The sequence below is a fragment of the Borostomias antarcticus genome, assembly GCF_949987555.1.
Source record: "Borostomias antarcticus genome assembly, chromosome: 11".
NCBI lineage: Eukaryota > Metazoa > Chordata > Actinopteri > Stomiiformes > Stomiidae > Borostomias > Borostomias antarcticus.
This window is the reverse complement of record NC_140244.1, coordinates 15,524,382-15,548,118: the sequence shown is the minus strand read 5'-3', so window position 1 is coordinate 15,548,118 and position 23,737 is coordinate 15,524,382. Positions and strand designations below refer to the sequence as shown.

The window sequence follows — 23,737 nt, the reverse complement described above, 5'->3', positions numbered from 1 at the left end:
GGGCTTAAGTCTGTTGACATCCCCAAAAAATTGTCACAAGAGCTCACTCTAGGAAAGGGAATAAGGAAAGAGGGTGTGCTGAAATGGAACGCCCCCCAGCCATGAGGAAAGGCCTAGCAAATGTCTCCACCCGCTGGCGCAGGTCAGTGATGCGAGTCACAGTGTCGAAGTTCCCTGCAAGAAGGACTTGAAGCTATGCAGGTACAGAACAAAGAGGACATGAGACACATCTGCCTGTCTGTCTGGCTCTGTCTCTCTGCCTGTGTTCCTGTCTGCCTGTCTGTGTCAGTTTGCCTACGTGTATGTCTGTCAGCATGTTCATAACTGTCTTCATATTCAAGGTGATGATGTGGACACCTCCTTGAACTGTCTGGAGGTCAGGGCTGGGGCTCCTGATAGACAGAGCGCAGGATACTGAATTCTGCATAGGTACACATACAAATATATGACTTCAGTACTATGATGGATTCATGGGTATCTTTATATTTGTACGGGACACTGAGACGTCCAGATGAGGTAGAGAGACAGCTTAGCAGGGGTGCCATCCCCAGTCTGACTACACTCCTCTCCTCTTCTGTCCTCTCCTCTCTGGCTCTGTGCCCGGCGTTGGCAGGGGTGGAGCTGTATGCTTTCAGTCACGTGTGCTTGTTCGTTATTTAGTAGCATTACACAAAAACTACGAGTGATTTTCACGAAACGCGTTGGAGGGGTGTAGCTTGGACCAATTTAGAACTCATTACATTTTGGAGTGGATCAGAATCACTGGATGGATACACGGATTGTTGGCTCATCATTACATTGAGTCAAATCAGCTTATCTTAGATATCAACTTCATTTGTTTGCTGTTTAAGCAACCAATAGTATCTTATGTTTCTATGCTTGTAATACAAAATAAAATCTGATTCATGAGAAACAAATCATATGAACACTGTATTAGGAAAAGCTACATTTTCTTAGCCTGGATCCTGTGGTTGTTAGGGTTTGAGGCTGGTGGAGGTAGGACCCAAAAGCAGACGGCAGACAAGCAGCTCAGGTTCAAAATATAAGTTTAATATCCAAATAATACCGGGAGGAAACGCAGGGGAAACACGCACTAACATTGACAATGAACCGACAGAGAACAAAGGAAACAGGAGGGCATATATACACTGGGAGAACAATCAAGGAACAATGTACAGGTGTGCAACAAGACATAACGAGACACAGGTGCAGACAATCACCCAGACAAGGACTTGGAGGGATTCCAACAAGACACCAACACAAGGACACAGGAACAAGGACACAATGGAAGGGAACGGGGAACGAGGCTGGGACAGGGAAAGGGACCGGGCAGAAGCAGAGGGGGGAACTAAAGGGCCAGGAGAGGAGGGACTTGAGTGACGTGAGACTAGTGAGGGGACAGGTGTCTAGAGCTGGGGCTGGGAGGACACAAACCAACATAGAAGACAAGACAACGAACACAAGACCAAACACACAAGGAGGTAGAACAAACCAAGTGACAAAGTGTACAATAGTCTCTGGGGGCAGTGCAGGGGCAGTCACCGGGAGAGGTGCTCAGGGTCCAGGAAGGTCCAGGGGGCACAGGAGCTCAGGGCCAGGATCAGGGGGTGAGCAGGGCGAACCAGGGGCCCGGGCAGGGGCGAGGGTCCGGACCAGGAGCGAGCAGAGTGGACCAGGGGTCCGGGGCGAACCAGGGGTCCGGGGCAAATCGGGGGTCCAGGGCAGGAACGCGGGTCCGGACCAGGAGCGAGCAGAGTGGACCAGGGGTCTGGGGCAAATCGGGGGTCCAGGGCAGGAACGCGGGTCCGGACCAGGAGCGAGCAGAGTGGACCAGGGGTCCGGGGCGAACCAGGGGTCCGGGGAAAATCGGGGGTCCATGGCAGGAACGCGGGTCCAGACCGGGAGCAGGGGCCGAGCCGGGGCGGACCCGGCCCAAATCACAACAGTACCCCCCCCCTCAAAGGCCGAATCCCAGACGGCCCAAAAAACCCCAACCAGGGAGGGCGGAGGGGGCCCGGAGGAGGGGCCCGGAGGAGGGAAACGGACAGCACCGGGAGCCTCGGGCGGACGGCCTGGGAACTGGCCAGGGACAGTGCAGATCTCCTCTGACGGACGGCCAGAGGGCTGACCAGGGACAGAGCAGAACCCCTCCGGCAGACGGCCAGAGGGCTGACCAGAGACAGAGCAGAACGTCCCAGGCAGGCGACCAGAGAACTGGCCAGAGGCAGAACAGGGCGACTCAGGCGGGCAACCAGAGAGCAAAACGGCAGGGCAGGGCAGGTCCGGAGGATGACCAGGAGGCCCGGCCGAACGGCGGAAGCATCTGGGAAGCAGAGCTGGCCTCCAGAGGCGACGGCAGGATCGCTCAGGGGACCGACGGCGCAGGCAGGATCGCCCAAGGGGCCGACGGCGCAGGCAGGATCGCTCAGGGGGCCGACGGCGCAGGAGAGACCGCTCAGGGGGCCGACGGCGCAGGAGAGACCGCTCAGGGGGCCGACGGCGCAGGAGACCGCTCAGGGGGCCGACGGCGCAGGAGAGACCGCTCAGGGGGCCGACGGCGCAGGAGAGACCGCTTAGGGGGCCGACGGCGCAGGAGATACCGCTCAGGGGGCCGACGGCGCAGGAGAGACCGCTCAGGGGGCCGACGGCGCAGGAGAGACCGCTCAGGGGGCCGACGGCGCAGGAGAGACCGCTCAGGGGGCCGACGGCGCAGGCAGGAACGCTCAGGGGGCCGACGGCGCAGGAGAGCCCGCTCAGGGGGCCGACGGCGGAGGAGAGCCCGCTCAGGGGGCCGACGGCGCAGGAGAGCCCGCTCAGGGGGCCGACGGCGCAGGAGAGCCCGCTCAGGGGGCCGACGGCGCAGGAGAGCCCGCTCAGGGGGCCAACGGTGCAGGAGAGCCCACTCAGGGGGCCGACGGCGCAGGCAGGATGCTCAGGGGGCCGACGGCGCAGGAGAGACCGCTCAGGGGGCCGACAGCACAGACGGACCCACCAAGGCGGCTGGCGACGTAGACGGAACCCCCGAGGCCGGCGAAACCGCTCAGGTGGTCTGCCATGAAGCAGGAGGGCAAGAAGAGCGGTGTCTGGGGGAACAGAGCTGGAAGATCGCCAGAGGACCAGCCCTGGGGCTGGGGTGGCCACAGGGCCTGGCGTGGCAGCTGAGCCAGGGGTATCTTGGTGATCAGAGTCCGGATCCCCTAACTGAACCGGGTTAGATAGCCTGGGCCTAACAGGGCTAACGGGACCGAGACTAGCTGGGCAGACAGGGTCAGGACCTGCAACTGCTACCGTTACCCCTACAACTATAGCTATGACTATGACTATGGGGTCAGGGGCCGAGTCATCTACAGAGAATGGGATGACTACAGGGACAACGGGACTGGGGCTAGTAGGTCTCACAGGATTGGGGCTTGAGGAACAGGGGCTAACAGGGCCTGAGCTACTAACAGGGCTGGAGCTAACATGGCTGGAGCTAACAGGGCTGGAGCTAACAGGGCTGGAGCTAACAGGGCTGGAGCTAACAGGGCTGGAGCTAACAGGGTTGCCGGGGTCAGGGACAGCCACCACTAAGGGGACAGGAACTGGGTCAGGTAAGGAGTTGGAGTCTGGAACCGGAATTGCTACCGCAATAGCCACAGCTATGGCTACAGATATGGCGACGGCTATAGGGTCAGTGTCAGCTGCCGGTCCAGGGACAGCTACAGGGCCTGGAACAGGGCCCTGTGGGGGCGCAGCCATGGAGGACTGCTGAGGCTCACGAGGAACAGGAGTCTCTTGTAGCTCAGGGAACAGCATAGCCAATGGGGCCTGCTGGAGCACAGTCCTGGAGGGCTGCTGGGATGCAACCACAGGTGGCCACTGGAGCACATGAGGAACTGGAGATGCTTGCAGCTCGGTGTCCAGGAAACACTGCAGGTCACTGATGGGTGACAGCTGCGGCTGGGACTCCGTGGATTGCTGAGGCATGGAACACAGGGGGCGTCTGTGGCACGGAGACCTGGAGGTGCCCACGGTGCAGAGACTAGGAGGCGCCAGAGCGCTGAACAAAAGATGCTCCGGGGTGCAGGGTCCAGGACGCACAATTTTTTGAGGGGTGCGCTTTCAAAGCATGCCCTGATGGGCGGTTTCGCAGCACCAAAAGGGCGCTGAGCAGTGGCATTTTTGGCCCACAGCTCCAGGAAGCGGTGATTAAATCTAGGCGAAGCAAAATGCGCAGCCATAACAACTGTAATTAATCACAAAAGACCTACCTTACAGTATATCGTAACCCAAACTCGTTTAATCCAATTCATTTTGGAATCACCTTTCAACAAATACTCAAGATCTCCGTTTTCCATGTTCATTGATGCTAGCTAGATAGCTAAAGTGGGTAATGTGATTGACAGGTGACGTGGATGAAGGGACAGTCATGACAAGTTTTGATTGGATAAACCGTCCCAATGTTAAAATGTCAATTGGAATTCCAATGTAAGCACTTTGCGAACTGGTTTACCATACGCCCACTTTTAACCCTTTGAATACGACCGTCTCGCCGGCGAGACGAAAAAAAGACATCCGCGGTACTCTTCTTCAGATTACCATAACTCCTGAACGGTTTGCGCTATCTAAAAAATTTCAACACTTCCTGAAAGCTGAGAAATTGCTCTTTTTAGTACATTAGGGGCATTACGGTAAACCCCACCAGCTCAAATTCCCCAGCAACGCATAGACGGGGTTTCTGTCCAGGGGTTTTTTCGAGCGAGCGACGCGCGAAGCAGAGAACGAGCAGAGTGAGAGAGAACGACATTTGAGTGCTTATTTTGTTCAAAATGGAAAGAAGCAGGTCAGGAAGAACAATTAGGCTACCCCAGCATTTTCTGGAGATGGACACGGATGTGGATGACAGCCAGTTGCCTGAGCTGGGAGAACAACAGGCAACTGCTCCGAGTCTGTTGTCAAGGTAAATGACTGGATATTAGCTGTATTGTGACGGATGAATGCAGACGGATGTATCTAGCTATATTTAGCCATATCATGTCTCAAATGCTATGTAACCTAACGTTAGGATAGCCTGTACATACTTTGTATGCATCATGTTTGACGTTTCTGAGGTAACCTTTGAGTGTAAGTTTTTTTTTTTGTGGTGTCAAGTCAACATTGCTGCTGTGGGCTTGTAGCGCCCATGCGCTAACCGATAGCTAGCTGCATGATTAGAATACCACCTCAACATGTCTTGCACTGTGTGCGTGTGTGAGCGCATGTGTGTGTGTGTGCGTGTGTGTGTGTGTGTGTGTGTGCGTGTGTGAAAGCAGGGATACATCTGTGATTTCTAGCAACTATTAGTTCTTTTGACCCTCTACAGTGAATGTAGGCCTAGTTATTATAAGGCACTTGGGATAAGTGTCTGCTAAATGACTGTAATATAGTAGTAAATGAAAATATGTATGTGTGTGTGTTCAGAATCATAAAGATTAGAGTAGATTTCACTTGTTTATGGTTTTCTCTATTACTTTCAGTGTGGTTTCTGAGGAGGAGGATCCATCCCTCTGTGGTCCCAGCCAGGGTCAGAGCCGGGGGCGTGGGCTCCGTCGTGGGAGAGGTGGTGCTGGCCGTGCTGGAGATGCATGCCGAAGCCACTCATGTTCAGGATGGAAGACGGAGGCAGATCCAGACGATCGGGTCCCTCAACGTCTGAGGTTCAACCCCAAGCGTACCCCAGGCGTGCAGCCCCCTCTCACTGTGGGGAAGCCAACACCTGATGAGATCTTCTCCAGGTTCTTTGACGCTGAGGTTCTCCAGGCCATGTGTGCTAACACCAACCACTATGCAGCTAAGAGGCTGGAGGCTGGGAACAAGTTCATGTGGATGGATGTCACCCCAAAGGAGATGAGGCGCTACATAGGTCTGCTGCTCTACATGTCTGTGGTCCATCTCCCGAAGATCTCTGACTACTGGCGGCAGAACAATATCTTCAGCGTGCCCTTCCCTGCCACCATCATGCCCCGGGAGCGGTTCCAGGCCATCTCCTCCAACATCAAGATCAGCAATCCAGAAGAGGATGCCGTGAATGACCAGTGTAGGGGCACTGACGACCATGACCTCCTCCAGCGGGTCAGACCTCTTCTGGAGATGCTGAGGATCCGGTGCATGTCTCTGTACCACCCAAGACAGCACATCTCGGTGGATGAGAGGATGGTTCCCACCAAGGCTAGGATCCGGATCAAACAGTACATGAGGGCCAAGCCAACTAAGTGGGGGCTGAAGTTTTTTGTGCTGGCAGATGCCAACGGCTACACAATTGACTTCAAGCTGTACCAAGGGAAGTCGGCGGAGGCGTCGGGGAAGGGGCTGTCCTTTGATGTGGTGTCACAGCTCGTCAACAAGGACTTCCTCAGGTCTGGGTACATTGTCTACTGTGACAACTTTTACACCTCTCCACAGCTCTTCCGTCATCTGAGCGAGCAGGGTTTCGGGGCCTGTGGCACCTACAGGCAGGGGAGAGTCGGCGTTCCTACCACGCTGGAGAACGCACTGCACAAAAGGTCACCAAGGGGCTCCATCCGGTGGATTAGAGAGGATGACCTTCTGTTTGTGAAGTGGATGGACACAAAGGAGGTCTCCCTGTGCACCACCGTTCACTCTGTCTACAGTGGGGAGACAGTGCTGCGCTGGAGGAAGACAGGTGAGGGATACCAGAGGATCCCTGTCCCCAGACCAACGGTTGTATCAGAGTATAATAAGTACATGGGCGGCGTCGATACATCCGACCAAATGCTGGGCACCAACTCCGTCCACAGGAAGACCATGAGATGGCCAGTCACCGTCTTCCAGCACTGTGTGGACATCGCTGTGACCAACAGCTACATCCTCTACAGAGAGTTATATCCTGAGCAGAGGCACACGCGTCAGGCCTTCCAGGAGGAGCTCTCTGCCCAGCTCCTCGGAGTTCCCCTCCACAGCACGCCTCTGACCACCCCCAGCCGGGACCACCTTGCTATCCCCATCAGTACTGGACAGCCAAGGTCTATGTCAGCCACTGAAGGGCGACGACGCTGCATCCTGTGCAAGAGGCTAACACCCTGGAAGTGTGAGGCATGCCATCAGGTCCTCTGTCACCAGGTGGACAGGAACTGTTTTAGGGACTATCACAAGGGTGCAGCTGTGTGACTGAGTCCAATCCCCCCCATCCCCCCACCCCACCCCCCCAAAAATGTTTATATTAGTATATAGTTTGTACATAGTTACAACATAGTTTGAACATTGTTCTCATATATAGTTTGTATATAGTTTGTACATAGTTTTCATATATAGTTTGTACATAGTTCTCATATATAGTTTGTACATAGTTCTCATATAAAGTTTGTACATAGTTCTCATATATAGTTTGTACATAGTTCTCATATATAGTTTGTACATAGTTCTCATTTTGGATCAAACCTTTTTGCACTGATGTTTCATTTGTGACCGCCGCTGGTAATTTGGTCCTCAACTAGGCAAAGGTCATTTTTCAGTTTTTTACAGATTATGAAAGTGCAGATTGTAAGCTTTCAAATGAGGTCTCATACATTGAAATCTGAACATAGTTGAAGAAGATATGCTTATTTGAATGCTAGTACTGCCAAATCAACTTAGCTGAGAAATCCCCCTCCAAAGTTCTCCAACATTTTCACACCTCTGACTGCCAGGTAATGGGCGTGAACAATAGCCTGGTAACCGCACCCCCAGCCACTCCCCCACTGGACGATCTGTCATTATCTGAGTGGCTGTCAACTTGGGGTATTGTCTGTCAGAGTGGCTGTCAACTTGGGGTATTACCTGAGAGTGGCTGCCAAGTGGGGTGCTCTCTCACTGATGACCCCACACTCTTTGAGTCAGTATTAATCTTGTTCTTAACTGCATTCACAACACAATATAAGATGAAGTTCAAATTTAACGTTCTTTATTGTCACATACATGATATAAAGTACAAGCATAAGTAGTAAAGTGTACAAAAAAAGGCAACAGTCTAAGTGTTAAAGTGTACAGTCAGTTGTATGTTGTATAGACAAGGTGCATACAGATGTGGGAAGTTAGAAATGTCACATGCTGCAGCATTTCACCTCGCGGTATTTGGCAGGGAAATCCCGTTGGAAATCTCGTGGGATTTCAGACGGGTGTTATTTCGTTTTAGTGATGCACCACCGCCAGGTGGCGTCTTTGAGTAGATTTAGCAGGCTGGGCTCAGTGTTTTTCTCCTATAGTCTACGAATGAAGCATCATTAAGTTTCACATTCTTTAATTTAAATGCTCTGTTGTAAAGCACTTTGAGCTGAATTTATCTGTATGAAAGGTGCTATACCTTGTTCTCAAACACATGTTTTCTCCATCTGGATGTAATTTAATTATAACGAACACCTATATCTAGGCCTACAGTAGCCTATCTATCTCGGTAACTGACGTCGGGTCAAGACGTGGTGGCTGTTTGGTCAAATGCGCAAAATAACAGTATTGTAAATATATTTGTTAGTAAAGATATGGTGAACGTGGGGGTTTTGCGTTTTGTTTCTGGAACGCATTCAACTGGTAGGCTACTTGTAAACCCCGGAAGTAAATTTGAAGACGGGGCATAATGTAGCCAAGTCTGAGCGCAGTAGGCTATATGGCTTCGCACGATACAAAGAAAAAATAAGCTTGATCGACTTGTGGATCCATACAAAATTGACATAGTCGCCATGAGTAAAGATCACTCATTGCCAATCATATCCGGACATTAACTATCTTGTGCATAGATAGCGGCAGGTTTGTGTGCGTTCACATGCACAATATACACAATATTTTGTTATTTGAATGATCTTGAATATATATATATTCAAGATCATTCAAATAAGAAAATATCGTGTATGTTTTTAGTTATTTATACCGGCCGCCAGCTGTGAGAGGCTATAGCAGAGGATATGTGCAAAGTGTATTTAAGCTGCCCCCTCAACCGTGCCTAAGAGCAGAGCGCATCAACTCGTGTATAGCTACAACTAGTAGCCCATAGCCAAAACGGCTTATTGTTTTATTCATATATCAACTAGATAATTCGATAATAATGAGTAGCCTAGTAGGCTTAAATGAATTCAATAGGGCCAAATAAGCCTTAAGTTGTAGCCTAGGCTACAGTACAATCACAAGACGCATAAGCCTAGCCTATCGTAAAAAGCGTTGCGTTCTCATAGGCCTATATTAACTTAGATAATTATTAATTATGCTCAGGTCATAATGTCCGTTTAAAATAATTCCCTCTAAGCAGAATTTGAATTGTATTAAAATAGGCTAAAATTAAATTTCCACATATTCTGATTCCTTCTAGGTCTATATAAAAAAAAACATTTTTTTAATGTGTAGCCTAGGCTATAGGCTTCTGCGATGAACAAAACAGCCACAATGTAGCCTGCTTAGCGAGCGAGAGGGCAGTCTACCATAAAGTGTATAACCATAATGTAATATATCTAGACTACATGCATTGTGGTATTTCTTTATATAGGCCAGCCTGCAATTGTTTCTCAATAAACAGTTATGTCATCCTCTGAGTCCGAATGTAGGCTAATAGACCGGCAGCTCTAAATGCCTTCCCAATCAATGAGACATGGTTGTAAAAATGATGTTTTATTGATGAAAAGGGTAAAACTTAAAAACCTGGAGAGTCATTGCATTGATAGATGCAGTCCGTTCAAACAGGCATCAAAAGATAAAGTAGGCCCATTTAAAATGACCAATTACATCTTCAAATCCCTTCTAATCTTGGCCTTTGATAGGGTTTTTTCCCGCTATACTGCCATTTATATCCGAACATTAACTATCTTGTGCGTACAGAGCACAAACAATGAAACAATGAAACGAATAGATTTCCTCCCTGTCTGTCTGTGGCATTCATTCGCTACCAGCAAACACTGAAAATACAGGTCCTCAATTTATTTAGATTAGACTAGCCTATCCAACTGGACCACTCCAATGAATGTTGAACGTAGCCTACTTTTATTCTTTAGGTTTCACAGAATCGGCCTACAATGTCCACACATGCATGCGCCATCTGACTAGCTCGTCACTCGCCAGCGAACCTGGACTAGACTATTGTAACCCCCCCCAAATTCTTTTATATTCAAATAAACTGGATGAACCGGTTTCCTAGCCCTGGATCGTGGGGAGGGGGGTAGCCTGCGTTAGCGGGTGCTTTGCCATGACCGGCCATTGAATTCGCTAGTTTGATTGATAGATGGATTTAACGTCCAAAGTAGATTGTGCAAGTATTGTATAGGCCCATGTGTAAGAGATGAATGGTTGTAACCATGAACTCAGCCAGAGGTAGGCCCTACTGTAGATTATCAGCATTATCACCAGTCTCAATTTATGTCTCAATTTATGTGTTGCCATTCATTTAAACCACCATCTCATCTAGACTACTTCTGTTGCTGCATTTTTACATTTATGCTTTCATGATTTTAGAGCGCAATAAACATTTTCCACGATTCCAATAAGTCCATCCATTCATCCAACTTTGTGCTGAGCGCAGCGCAGGCTGGTAGCCTACTGTCAAGGCTCACGACTGATGCACTCCCTTAACACGTCTCGCAATTTACCAGACCATCAAGAGAATTTCAATATGAAAGACCTTGGGATTCCAGGAGTCAAGGCCGTTTCAGACCGGGAGCGACATTCCTCCTTCTCGCTCGGATCAGCGGGGGACGCACGCGTCCTGCGCGCAGCGGGGAAAGCTGACTACAATTCAGCTCTTGTCGCGGGCGGGCGCGCAGCCTAGTTCCATATGAGAACACTCCTCGGTCCAATTCCGTATAGTAGATCAGCCTGTGTACTTTCAACGAATGTATTATTAGACATAATATCATAATAATATATATAGCCAACGACCTCCTGAGCCATTGTACCTATAGCCTATAATCCAATTGACTGGAACCAGGGGGTTTGACAAAAGTTAAGAGGCAAAATAATTTGTCTTGACTGCATTCAAGATGTATCTTTCACATTAAAACTACATACAAAGCTGACCAATAGCATTAGCAAGATCTCTTCGAGAGCTTTCATTTCACCTGTTCATTCTGCCCAAATGTCACTCGCGCACCCCTCTGGTTCTAAGCCATCACAACGCGACTGTCCCTCTACGGGATGCGACTTCTGCCCCGCCACGGTCTGCTGTCATTTCTCCCTGGCTTGCAGGCACGACTTGCTCGCACAAAACTTGAAACCTATGTTATCATGTAGCCAGTAGATATGCTAAGAAAATTGCATATGTTTGCAAACTAAAACAAGTGAACACAATTTTACAATCGAAAATGCTTATGAGACCATTATTTTACTTATATGGGGCAAAAGTGGTTTCTCTTCCTGCTTCTGCCTAAGCCCTCCACAATACCACAACACAACGGTGTCATGTTTTACCGAAGAAGTGAAGAAGACGGTAGCTAGCAGGAGCTAAAGCAGTTAGCTAATGTTAAGATCATTCCTCTAGCTGCTTTGCTGCTAATGCGAGTTCGTCTCCGTTCCTGCCCGAGAAACAGAAGTTGAACTAATAGCATCAAAAAAGCTACAGCTGTACTATCGTGCAGCTTCACAGCCTGCTATTAGCAGACAGCACTAAAGTTGACAAAATCACACTTGCAAATCATTAGAATTCCAACCATTAATATGGGATTTATCATTCAACTAAACATGGAACCTGAATACTACCTGATATTTCAACCTGCTGCCATCAGTGATCGGAGCGTCTGCTTGTTTGAGTCATGACTATCTTACGCAGTTATATTCCATGTGTCCCAAAACTGTTAAATCATTCCCCATGTAGTTCACTATGAGTCGCACTCAATACATCCATGGTAATAGGGAATAGGGAGTGAGTGAACCATTTCAAACACATCTCTGGTCATCTCCGTTAGCCATCTTACTCGTCCTGATGCCATGTTCCATATGAGAACACTCAGCCTAATGTATTAAACTTCTACTTGTCCCGACAGTTAACAGATATAGACCCGGCGACATTTACAGAGATAGAAACTATAAATAGATAGGCTTTGTTCGTAATAATTAAATTACAACCAGACAGAGAACAAGGAGTTTGAGAACGGTAGGCTCATCTAATGTGCGAGATGAGCTACAGCCATGGGTCAATGAGTGGTCTTACTGCGCCCCTATGGGCAGGCGAGCGGTGGTGCGGAATGACGTAAAGCGCCTGTTAGAATACCGCGGGTCAAGTTACATTCTTATGTTCCCACATCTGTAGTGTTCATTGTGATCAAGTGTACAACAAAGTAATAACAGTCCCCAGCTCAATACTCAAGGTAATAACAACAGTACTCGGCTCAGTATTCAATAGTCTGACAATGCAGTCTGTGCAAGTGTGGGCAAGTCTGTGCAAGAGAACAAGCAACGCTTCAGTATACAAACAGGAAAAGGCTGTGGCCTTTCTCCTGCAGTGCTGTCCGTCCTGATGATCTGCAGTGAATCTACAAGCGGACAGTCTTGTTCTGAGCTGCTGTGGAGTTTGGCGGGGGACATGTGGCGTCTCGTCCCTCATCAGAACAGAACTCTCTGATCTTGTCAAAGAGATACGTCTGTCTGGCCATGTCCAGTCCGGGTGGGGCTTGCACAAGAAGACCTTCTCTGGGGGGCAGGACATCAGGCTTGCGCAGCAGCTGAAACTCGACTGCCGGTGCATCACGGTGTTCTCTGACCACAACCATGCCAGGTCTCTCAGCATCAAAACTGCAATAGAATAGAAGGAAGAAAGTACATTAAACTATTGCCCACAGTACTGGCACTTCATATAGATAAAATAGTACCAGAATGTGTTGATTAAATAGACTAGCTAATGCATGATAGGATGAACGTATTCTCACCTGTTGTGCAAAATCAAAGCTGTAGTGCATAGTGATCTTCTTGCTGGCTGGTATGAAGGGAGAGCTGCAATTCCTTACAAGCTGGAGCTTGTTTTTGCTCATCCTGTAACCAAAACAAAGAAAAAGGTGTCAGACTACCATACCTCTCATGCTCTCTCATTCTGTTTCTCTCTATAATATAGCTACCTAGCTCGATATTAGCTGCCTCGCTGGCTAGTTTAGGAACAAAGGGCTAGCTCAGCTAACTAGCATGTTAGCTAACGTTAGCTAGCTAGCCTTTGTTAGTTAGTGCTAGTGCCTTTGTTATGCTAGCTAGACTTAGTCACTTGTTTAGAAAGGAGCTACTGCTAAACGACTAACGTTAATGTAATGTAAACAGCACAGATAGTATAAAGATCAGCTTACCCCAAAGCAAAGCAGAATGCTTGGCGGTGGTGTGAATCTGGTACGTCGTTCGACGTTTCGCTTGGTAGCAACTTGGTAGCAACAAGTTGATACAGTCATCTCTGTATCACAGGTCATCAAGAATAAAACTCCGTATACGAACGAGTCCTGCTCTGCTGGAGTTTTAGCTGCTCTTAAAACTCTTTCCATGTTCTGGATGCCATCCCCGTCTTCTCTTTAGCAAAAGCTGTAGCATCCATGGATGAACTTGGGACTGAATGTAAACAAAGCCGGCGTGTTGGGGAAGGGTGGGGGGCGGAGAACCCGGAAGCAATAGCCAATGAAACCAAATCATGCTAATCGATCTGCCCGCCCCCAAGCCCGGCTCGAAATCAGCTAAAAACGAGCTTAGTTTGCAGACTAATTAAACGTATTTCGTGAACCTAAAACTGTTGTCTGTTATAGTAAGTAGGTTCTTCACAACTTCAACTTTGGTAATACACAAAAAAACAAAAACAAAAAGTTTTTTTTAGTTATTTTGCCCCCTAGCGCATTTCGGGGTTTGCCGAGTTGCGGACCAAATCACCAGCCGCTGTCACATTTACATTACATTACAGTCATTTAGCAGACGCTTTTATCCAAAGCGACTAACAATAATTGCATTTAACATAGAAAAAGCCAATGTACTACTACTTGCCAGAACTCACCAGTGCATCTCCTTTCTAAAACAAGTGACTGAGAGCATAATCTAGTGCTGGGCAAAGTGCAAGAATAGCAATCTCAAATGCAATAGGTGCATAAGAGGGAGGATTGTTGTAGTACTTCTTGAAGAGATGAGTTTAGAGCCTGCGACGAAAGATGGGCAGCGACTGCTGTCCTGTTTCATTATTTTCATTGTTCATCATTGTTTTATAATTTTACCTGTAAATCCTGTTTTAAAAAAACAACTTTATTGAAAACTAAAACTTCAAATCCAATTCCGTTTGTGTCATTTTCTTGTTATTACACTGTTATTACACATTGATTATACATACACTAGAGGTGTATTATAGCAAACAACTGCCATATATTGAAAGCTGAAGTCTTCTTGGTAAAATATGCAAAAGAAATTAGTCCTGAAACATGTTCTGCCCCTTTCATAGCCAAAGCAGTAATGCAAATCCAGACCATTGAAATTGTTTGTTTTGTTCTGCTTTCCCCACTTATCACTATAATGGTCATAACTTTGGAACAAAGGATGATATTTCTGCCCACATAATTGTGCACAACTCATACACTCTAAGTTTAGATCTAGCTTGTTAGTAAAATTGTTAAAAATGCAGTTGATGGTGAAATATGACAGCCGAAAATGATTTGTCAAAATTGCTGTGTGAAATCATATTAGTCATATATAATAATAATATATATTAATAGATATGTTTTATATCATTTGAAAGCCCAAATTCTTACCTTTCATATGGTATATAAAGTTCATATGTGGGACGTAATATGAACAGACCACAAACAGGTTTGTATTGGAAATCCATTTTCATAATTCATATTCGGAATGTTGGGCACTGTACTTACTGTACTAAAAGGGTTAAACATTCTGACAAATGACAGATTAGGTTACATTTCGACTGATGACAACATTTTTCGTTGTATTGATTCGGTTTTGGATGTGTGGGCTAATTTGATTGGTTGATTTTTCATTCGGTCTTGATTTCCGTAAGCCAGAGTAATTTTACCTGGCCTTTATTAATGTTATGTTAAGTGAATGACGAGCTAGTAAAATAGAGCTCTGTCAACGGACCGTAACGTGGACCGTATTTTAAGGAGGACTGTAGGAGGAGACGGAGCACTACCAAAACGCTAAACACTAATGAAAAGGAAGCGATATGGCAGAATACAAGACGCATTTAAGTCAAAAACAGTCTGAAAGTGGATTTTCGTGCCTTCTTTCACTGAAAGAAGGCGCAAAAAAAAAGTTTTATTTGGATTTGTATGGGTAAGCCAGGCTTACCCTGGTTTATAGGAGCAATCGCCACTGCGAGTGAAGACAAGCCTGATCATTGCATCATTAAATTTCACATTCTTTAATTTAAATGCTCTGTTGTAAAGCACTTTGAGTTGAATTTATCTGTATGAAAGGTGCTATACAAATAACGTTTTATTGTTATTATTAGCCTACCTTGTTCTAAAAACTCTTTTTTTCTCCATCTGGATGTGATTTCATTATTACGAACATGTCTATAGTATCTATCTCAGTAACTGACGTCTGGTCAAGACGTGATGTCTGTTAAGTCATATGCACGAAATAACGGGTGCGTAGCTTCAGTCCGACCACTCAATAATCCGAATACCCATAAATCCGACGACCCAATATTCCGACCATAGGTCCCCATCATTTACTCATTGGTCCAACTACCCGTTCGTCCGACTTAAGTTATCCCGGTATTCCGACTGTCAGTAACTCCGACCGACCGCAAGTCCGACTACTCCTTCGGACTGCTGGAATTGTCTGATGGCTGCTGACTGATGCGTCTTCTGAACAGAAATTGTCTCATGTGAATATGTCATTGTTTCATGCCTCGAGCGAGCGAGTCTGTCTCCTTATGCGGTTTCCATGAAATGCTATGAAAATGCGCCCTTTCCAATAACGAGTAGCCTAAACTACAACGCAGTGTCAGAATATGCATATCCAATCCAATCCAACTTCATAAACATGTAAAAAAAATAATAGGCTGCATAACAGTAGAAGGATCAGACTCGAGGTAAACAACCCCAAAGAGGAAACATTTTTAGGTAGCAAGTTGTAGGCCTAAAGCCTTCTTTCATGTCAGTCATGTTTCATACTATCTGAAAGACCTTTTCGTGCATTAAGAGAACAATAGCCTATTCGAGAAGACGTGTTTCCAATCATGCACATAAATGCTGCGCTATGAACATGAAACTGAAAAAAAGACAAGCCTCAGACTTTATACACCTATAAATGCATTATAAGAGCACCCTGACTGGATTAATAGCCTATGTTCTAATGTGCAAAGTTGTGTTGGAATTTAGTGTTGGGTACAACTATATAGGCTAAATAGGCCTAGCTTTCTAAAGGCCAAATGGGAATTGACTAGTGTAAACTGGGAAGATGATTGTGCCTGTCATGCATATATTATATTGAGGGCCTATAGACTATGAATATTAATAAATGTGGCCTATAATAAAATGTGTAGAAATGTACATTTGAGTGTTTATTCGTTTTTAAAAATGTATTATACAAACACATTAAATGTATTATCTCTCAATTGGGCAATTAACATGAGAGATTATAGAGTTTGAAATATAGAGGTCAATTTGAGCACTCATGGTCATTCTAGTAGCCTTTAGGCCTAGTAATGAAATTCCGGCCCTTACATGTAGCCTACCTTGAAAAGCACTATATAATTTAAATTTAGGCTATTATTATTATTAGGCTATTGTTATTATTATGATGAACATGAAATCAAGAATAGTCAGTCAGTTGTCTGCCTGTTAGGCCTACATGTCACATTTCTTCTAGCCTAGTGTAGGTATAGAGTTATTGCCTCCTGAAACTATGGGGTTAGATCTGTTTCAATACTTGTCAATATACACCACGTTTCATAAATGTTTTTTTTTGTGATTCACAAATACATTTGTGTGGTTCACAAATAAATTCTTGTTTCACAAATGTTTTTTGTTGATTCACAAATAAATTCTTGTTTCACAAATGTATTTTTGTGGTTCACAAATATATTTCAAACTCACAAACGTGTGCACCGCTTGTATTTACTTGCACCCGAGACACGAACCCTTCTGGCGAGAGAGACACGAACCATGAAACTGCTGACACAAATCAAAATTGATTTTGAAACAGATCTACCGTCAACCCTATGATAGTTATTTCTCATGATGTTTGCAAATATATTTCTGTGATTCACAAATACATTTGTGTGATTCACAAAAAAATTCTTTTCACAATGTATTTTTGTGGTTCACAAATATATTTCTAACTCACAAACATGTGCACCGCTTGTATTTACTTGCACCCGAGACACGAACCAGAAATCTATTATGAAACGTGTAGAAAAAATCTACCCTGCCTCATCTCCAGCCAATCAGATTACAAGGCAGCTCCGACCAATCAGTGTGCGCGTTTTGTTTTGGTTCCGTCCCTCAGCTTCGGTTTCTTATTTTGTCAGGGGATTAATTGAAGTCCAGAGTTTAAGGAAGGGACCTTACATTTTCAGTCACACTTTTGATTCCCAGGCTTGTCTTTTTTGTTGCCCTTTTTTATGAAGTAGGCTACAGGACATTTTGATCACACCCTATAGGTTCCCAATACAATTAAAATAAATAATGGGAGTCAAATGTATCTTCTACAACTACCGTAGATGCTCAATTCACCTTTACATGTGCACCTTCTAGCCCAAGTATGGCTGATCAATGCATTCTTTAGACTTGTAAACACAATTTCCCCTAAATTCTCAGCTGATACATTTACACTCATTATAAGGGTGTAAGAAGCATTTTACTGTGAGGAACACCATGCTTGTGGTCTCACCTGTGCTGTTGTCCTCCAGGGTTGCAGAGTGCAGTTGAGGAATGGATGGTGTGTTTACTTGTTCAGACGAAGTTTTGCAGGTGTTACTGGAGAACCTACCATGATATGTTGTTACCTTAACATGATAGTGTTACCCAACAAAAATGCATTTATATTTTACTGCATGAACAAGCAATGTTATAAAACACTGTCCTCTTTTTTTTACCACAGCGCAGCAGGCAGCCATGGTCTATGACTGACAAGTTAAGGTCAGTCACTCAGTCAAGTCATTTAAAGGATGTGGGGACACCAAGTTGGGGGGACACGATGTTGGAGGGGGGGGACGGTACTTGTCTTTCTTACTGTAAGTTTAATTATTATTAGTTGACAGCCCAATTCAGCAGGTTGTGCGCACCCCATAAGTGATGAGGTACAACAGGAGAGTATGAAAGGACATACATAAGTGTCCATTTTCACCAGCTGCTTATTACAAGGTAATCTAAGGAAGACTTACCCTAGACTAACCCTTTAATTACTCCGCTTTATAGAACTGAAAGGTGTACCCTATGGCATCTATGACAATCGATTCATTTTTACCCACAGGAGACAGTGAGGGCATAAATAGGCACTTTTACCATTGAGAAACAGAATAGGAACTTGGTACACATTTTATTTCATTCATATCTTTTCTGTTCAATGTCCCATTGTCTGTTCAGTTCTGAGACTTGCTGCCTTCTACCTCCAGCTTAATCTCCACTCGCCCTGGCACCTGGGGTGTACTGGGTTCCGTGGTGCCTGGTGACAAGACATTGAGCAAGGTTGGTGGGTAAGGAGGTCAAGGCATCTACTGATGCAAATGGCAGTCGAGACGATGTAGCTGTATTTATGTACAGACATGTAAGAAGGCTGAAGGCTAACAGAACATTGGTGTGTGTACGCGTGTACTGACCTTTGCGCTTGCAGTCGGTGATGATGCGCCGTCTGTCACTGCCCCCTCTTTGGTGCTGATGTTCTGACCCTCCCAAGTTGTCTCTAAGTAGATACTCCTCCTGGAGCCTTTGGCCACCACCAGCCAGGTAACGCGGTCGTCAAATCTGCGAATGTGGAGGATTGCCTTGACCAAAAGGGGGACAGAAATGAAATTCATCCAAACACAAATAACGTGCGGGCTCTGCAGTCTTCAGAGTGAGAGAATGAGAGAAAATGATGTGACCAGCAAGTACAATTCTCAAAACAGCTGGATTAGGTCAAACACACATGCAAGAAGGCTGAAGAATATAGACTGCCTAGAATAAGAAAATAATTAAAACGGAAATACATGGAGGTGAATGAGCCATAGTTAGCAGTCAGCTGCATTCACTCCGATGCATTTCCAAATGCGAAAACAACGGCAGTGAAAAACAGAGTCTGGTAATGATGAGTTTGTAACCCCGATAGTGTATTCAGCCTGTTATTTTGACTATTTTTTGGTTCTTGAAGTGGTGTTTTTACTGTGAACTTTTAACATTGAAGGCAACGGGCACTTCCGCATCTGCACCCCTAATTACGTCAGAGTGACCAATATGGCAGCTGAGGTGAATAAGGCGAATTCCTAGGCTTTGGGGAATCACAACTGTCGATTCATAAAATCAGATTGATGAAAACAACTGTTTAGTGGCCGAAAATAGATTTTTAGAAACTGCATTCTCTGTGCCCCGTCCACCGCCATTACATGGACTCACCAATGATCTCGGTGAGTCAAACGTCTTATAATATGTCGTAAATAAGGTCCAGGTTGTCAAAAACGAGCATTCTCCTTTAACACTACATTGTCAACTGTTAAGGATTTTTATCCTTGGTTTAGTTAGATTGTCAAAGAACACGCTGAGTGGTCGATCAAGCTGGTTTTAAACAAAGGCAATAGTTTATTCTATGTTACGATTCTGCAGAGTCGGACAAGAGCACAGGAAGTGAATCCGGGCTCGTGTGAGTTCACGGGAGGACGGGGTCGTAAGGTTATACAGTGAAAAGGGAAGTGACATAGTTTCAGGGGGAAGACAGGGAAGTGATGTCACAGAGGGAGGAATTTGTAGTTCTAACAGACTGATCAATGAGGACGAACTACAAAGTTTAGAACAACAGTCAAGGGGGAAAACAGAACACTTTGTTGAGACTTGAAATTCATTCACAATTCCCCACTTTGTGGATTAAATATCCACAACTATAATAGAAATGAAAGAATCAACAATGTGAAATCAAATTATAAAATATCATAAAAATAATCCAACATCTTTGGCAAAAACCCTATTCTACACATATGGAAAGGAAGCAATCTATTTCTCCACTAGGTGGAGCATAATGAAGATTAACAAACTCAAAGTTATTTAACACACTAAGATCATTTTCTTCCCATATGCAATCACGTACCAAAACTCCTCACCTTAATTTGGCATAAGCAAGGTAAAAAGATAACATGATTATTAATCTAAGACATCATATATTCATGACTGAGTGGGAAAAAACCTCTTTCTTCGTTTTAGAGGAAAACCCTTAAGGGGAGACACCCCAGGTGAATAGGAAAAAAAAAATCCTTAATAGGTATCACCATCAAACTCCCCCAGTTTGTTAGGTACATTAAGGAGCATCTTTTTTGTATTACAAGTTTTCTGAAATCTTATGGATTAATATGCAAATTAGGCATTATATGCGCTAAATATGCGCCAATTTGCATAATTTCGGGAAATCATTTTTTTTAACTGGTTCAAGCCAGATTCAAAATTCTTGTTTCATTTTGTTCACATATCCCTATTCAAACTTTGTCCAAGGGGGATTTTTGATATCTCTTTTCTTCACTTCAGAAATCAGAAAATACTGTCAACAGTCATAAAAAGACCACTTTTCGCCATGTTTTAGGGATAAACTGTTATATAAATCAGGCTATGAATGAAATTTAAAAAATCCCCCTTGGACAAACTCTCAGAATATGGATTGGAACAAAACTGGAAAGTTAGGTGTATGTAGGTAATACTCAAGTGGTGGTTTTGATGTCCCTAAGATGATAAATAACTCATTTTGAGAAAACGGGCTTTGAAAATTTGTATTGTAAAAAACCATACATTTGCATTGTAAACCAATATTTACAAACACAATATCCAATCACATCATTAGTAACAACATTACACAACATCTGAAAACACATAAAAACTGAATAACACAGCATGTTGTGGATTCAAAATAGTCCAGGAGTAGACATTTTGTATAGAGAAGTAAGACCTGTTTAGTTGGAAGCCCACTCACCACGTCAAGGTACAGCCCACGAGTGGGATGTTAGTAAGACGAGACTAGAGACGAGACAATGTTAGTAGGGAAGAGAACATTCCCTTTTAGAAAGCTTGTATTATTTTGTTAAACAGATCATGGACAAAGATAGACACATTTGACGAGGACATGCATGAGAAAACAGATTATCTAGCTTTTTGTGTTTTTTAAGCGTTTTACATGGAGAAAACATGAATGAATGAATGAATGAATGAACATGAAGAGTAAGCTGATTCATAAATACACAGGACAAGATGTGGTAAACAATGCAGGGTAAACACCAATAGAAGCTAAATATAGATTGCCAAACAAACAAGTGATATAACCATCGTCAAAAGCAACACCATAGGAGACATCAAGCTACGCCGTCATAGGTCTACAGAGTCACTCCTCAGATGGCACCACACTAGCTATCAACAAAACTGTTCTAGGCAGCTGGTTTGTAGAACCCACTCAGCTGCAGTTCACAAAACTGTTCTAAGCAGCTGGTCTGTAGAACCCACTCAGCTGCAGTCCCCAAAACTGTCCTAAAACCACAATATGTTCCTGGTGCGCATGGGGTTGTCATCAGTGAAGCGGACTACCCCATATTGCCGCCTTCATGTTGTCCACTGAACGCTGGTTATTGAGAATTATTGTAATAATTCTCAATAACTGTAATAATTTTGTAACATTTTGCATTTATTGGCAGTCAGCTTACCTACCTCTGGGTCCACATCTGCATATGCCTGCCTAATCTGCTCTCTGCTTCTGTGAAAGGACTCCAGACCTCTCTCTATTTCAGCAACTGAAATTAAAACAGTTTATTTGGTCAGTTTATGGATGCATGTAGATATGCCACAGGTAGAGAGACTACTGTGCATATGTATAGGCTTCTGATATTGGCTAGAGAGAGAGAGAGAGAGAGAGAGAGAGAGAGAGAGAGAGGGAACACGTTTCAATAGCCTACCTGTCACCCTCTTGTCATGTTTCTGATACGTTTTCAGATGAAGCCCTGGGATCCAACACTTTACTAATCTTTTGGAGAGCTGCATACCCCAACCCTAACTCGTGCGCTAAGAGGACCATCCTCACATTGACATCAAATGCAACATCATTCCTAGTTGTATCATGAAGCCGAGTCGATGTGTAGACACTTTTGCGATAGCCATTTCTCACAAAGACTGCACTCTAAGAGCAAAGTACTACAGAACCCACTATTCTGAGGATCTATGTTAATTTTAATACCAGTCCCTGCACAATTAGGACAAATCAACCCAGTTATCAGCTCATTCAAACGCGCCGCATCTCTCTGCTGCTCACTGGACATGCTAACGCTAGCCTCATCTCCCTGCTGCTGACTGGACATGCTAGCACCGGCTAATGACAACTTGCGCGAATAGGCACTTTATATCTCATAAATGTAAACATTTCCATTTAGTTTCTCATGTTTTCTGTTCAACCTTGCGGGCAAACACTGTTGTCGTTGTTGCTTATTACATTTAGAACGCTTTACAGACGGCATTATTTGGATTAGATATAAGGAAGTGGAAACGTGTCACATGACGCGCTGAACCAATCACGTTCTCAGAAATCAACAACAGCCAATGAGATTTCACGGTTAGCATCAAACCCGCCTTTGTATTTCCACGATTGGTTGCTGATACAAATGAAACTATCAGGTTTGGTTGCGATAACATTGTGCACGAGAGCCAGATCTTTCAAACGATACCCGGATGACCGGATCCAGACGAAAGAAAACGCTGCTCGAAAAAAGGCTAACTTTTGGTGATTTTAGGAAGAATCTACAGACGCAAACAGACTAAATGAAGTAAAATAAACATCTAAATGCGTATTTTTGATGTTTTATTTCCACTAGTATGAAAGAAGACATGTTATGGAAGCAAACTAGCACAAAATCTCAAATTTGACCAGGGCGTTGAAAAACGATGTTTTCACCTACCGTGTCTCCCCTTAAATTCAAATTAGACAGATTATGTATCAAAATATTCCAAATAGTCAATGTCAATGGCACAGACATCATTAAGATCTTGAATTGAATTAATAGTAAATTTAACTTTCTCTATCATTATTAAGGCAGCATAGGCATATCTGGAACAGCATTTAAACATACACTTAAGAATATTTTAAAAAATAATAACGATGAAAAACATACATACAAATGAAAACACACATATTTGAGAATATCCAGGACTTGCAAAAGCATTCCATTTAGGAACATTATCTAAGATCTGAATACCTTTATCGTTTGCTTCATAGAATTCAATGTAGCATTTGGATCTGAACTAAACGAACAGCAGATATAGCCAGTATTATCTCTAAGGGAAGTCTATTTTGTAGCACAATCTTTTTCATGTAATTTACTTCTTTAGCTAAGGCTGAAATTACTTGGCATTGTGCGATCATGTGTCATGCGTTCATGAGAGAAATAATATACTGAAACTAAATTGAAAAATCGAGACAGCTCTATGGTGTCTAGTTTGATTGCTGATGAATTACCTGCATTTGAGTGTGATCAATCTTCTTAATCCTGGAAATTACATGAGCAAGATAACATTCATATGACACTGTTGCACTTTAAAGTTGAATACGCTATTTCCCTATAGCTCAAAAATTACGCCATTTGGAATGGCTCTCTGAACCTTAATTTCACATCTTATAAATATGCTTA

The 23,737-nt window shown here is 44.6% G+C and overlaps 1 protein-coding gene across 1 annotated transcript; it reads left to right on the top strand.

Annotated features, from left to right (window-relative positions):
- Positions 1-3,964: 3,964 nt before the first annotated feature.
- LOC311315424 (piggyBac transposable element-derived protein 4-like) lies at positions 3,965-7,146 on the top strand (the record flags this gene model as incomplete). Its single annotated transcript, XM_084446094.1, has 2 exons — positions 3,965-4,067; positions 5,699-7,146. 2 exons carry the CDS (start codon positions 3,965-3,967, stop codon positions 7,144-7,146), a joined length of 1,551 nt encoding a protein of 516 aa, XP_084302220.1.
- Between the last annotated feature and the right edge of the window lie 16,591 nt (positions 7,147-23,737).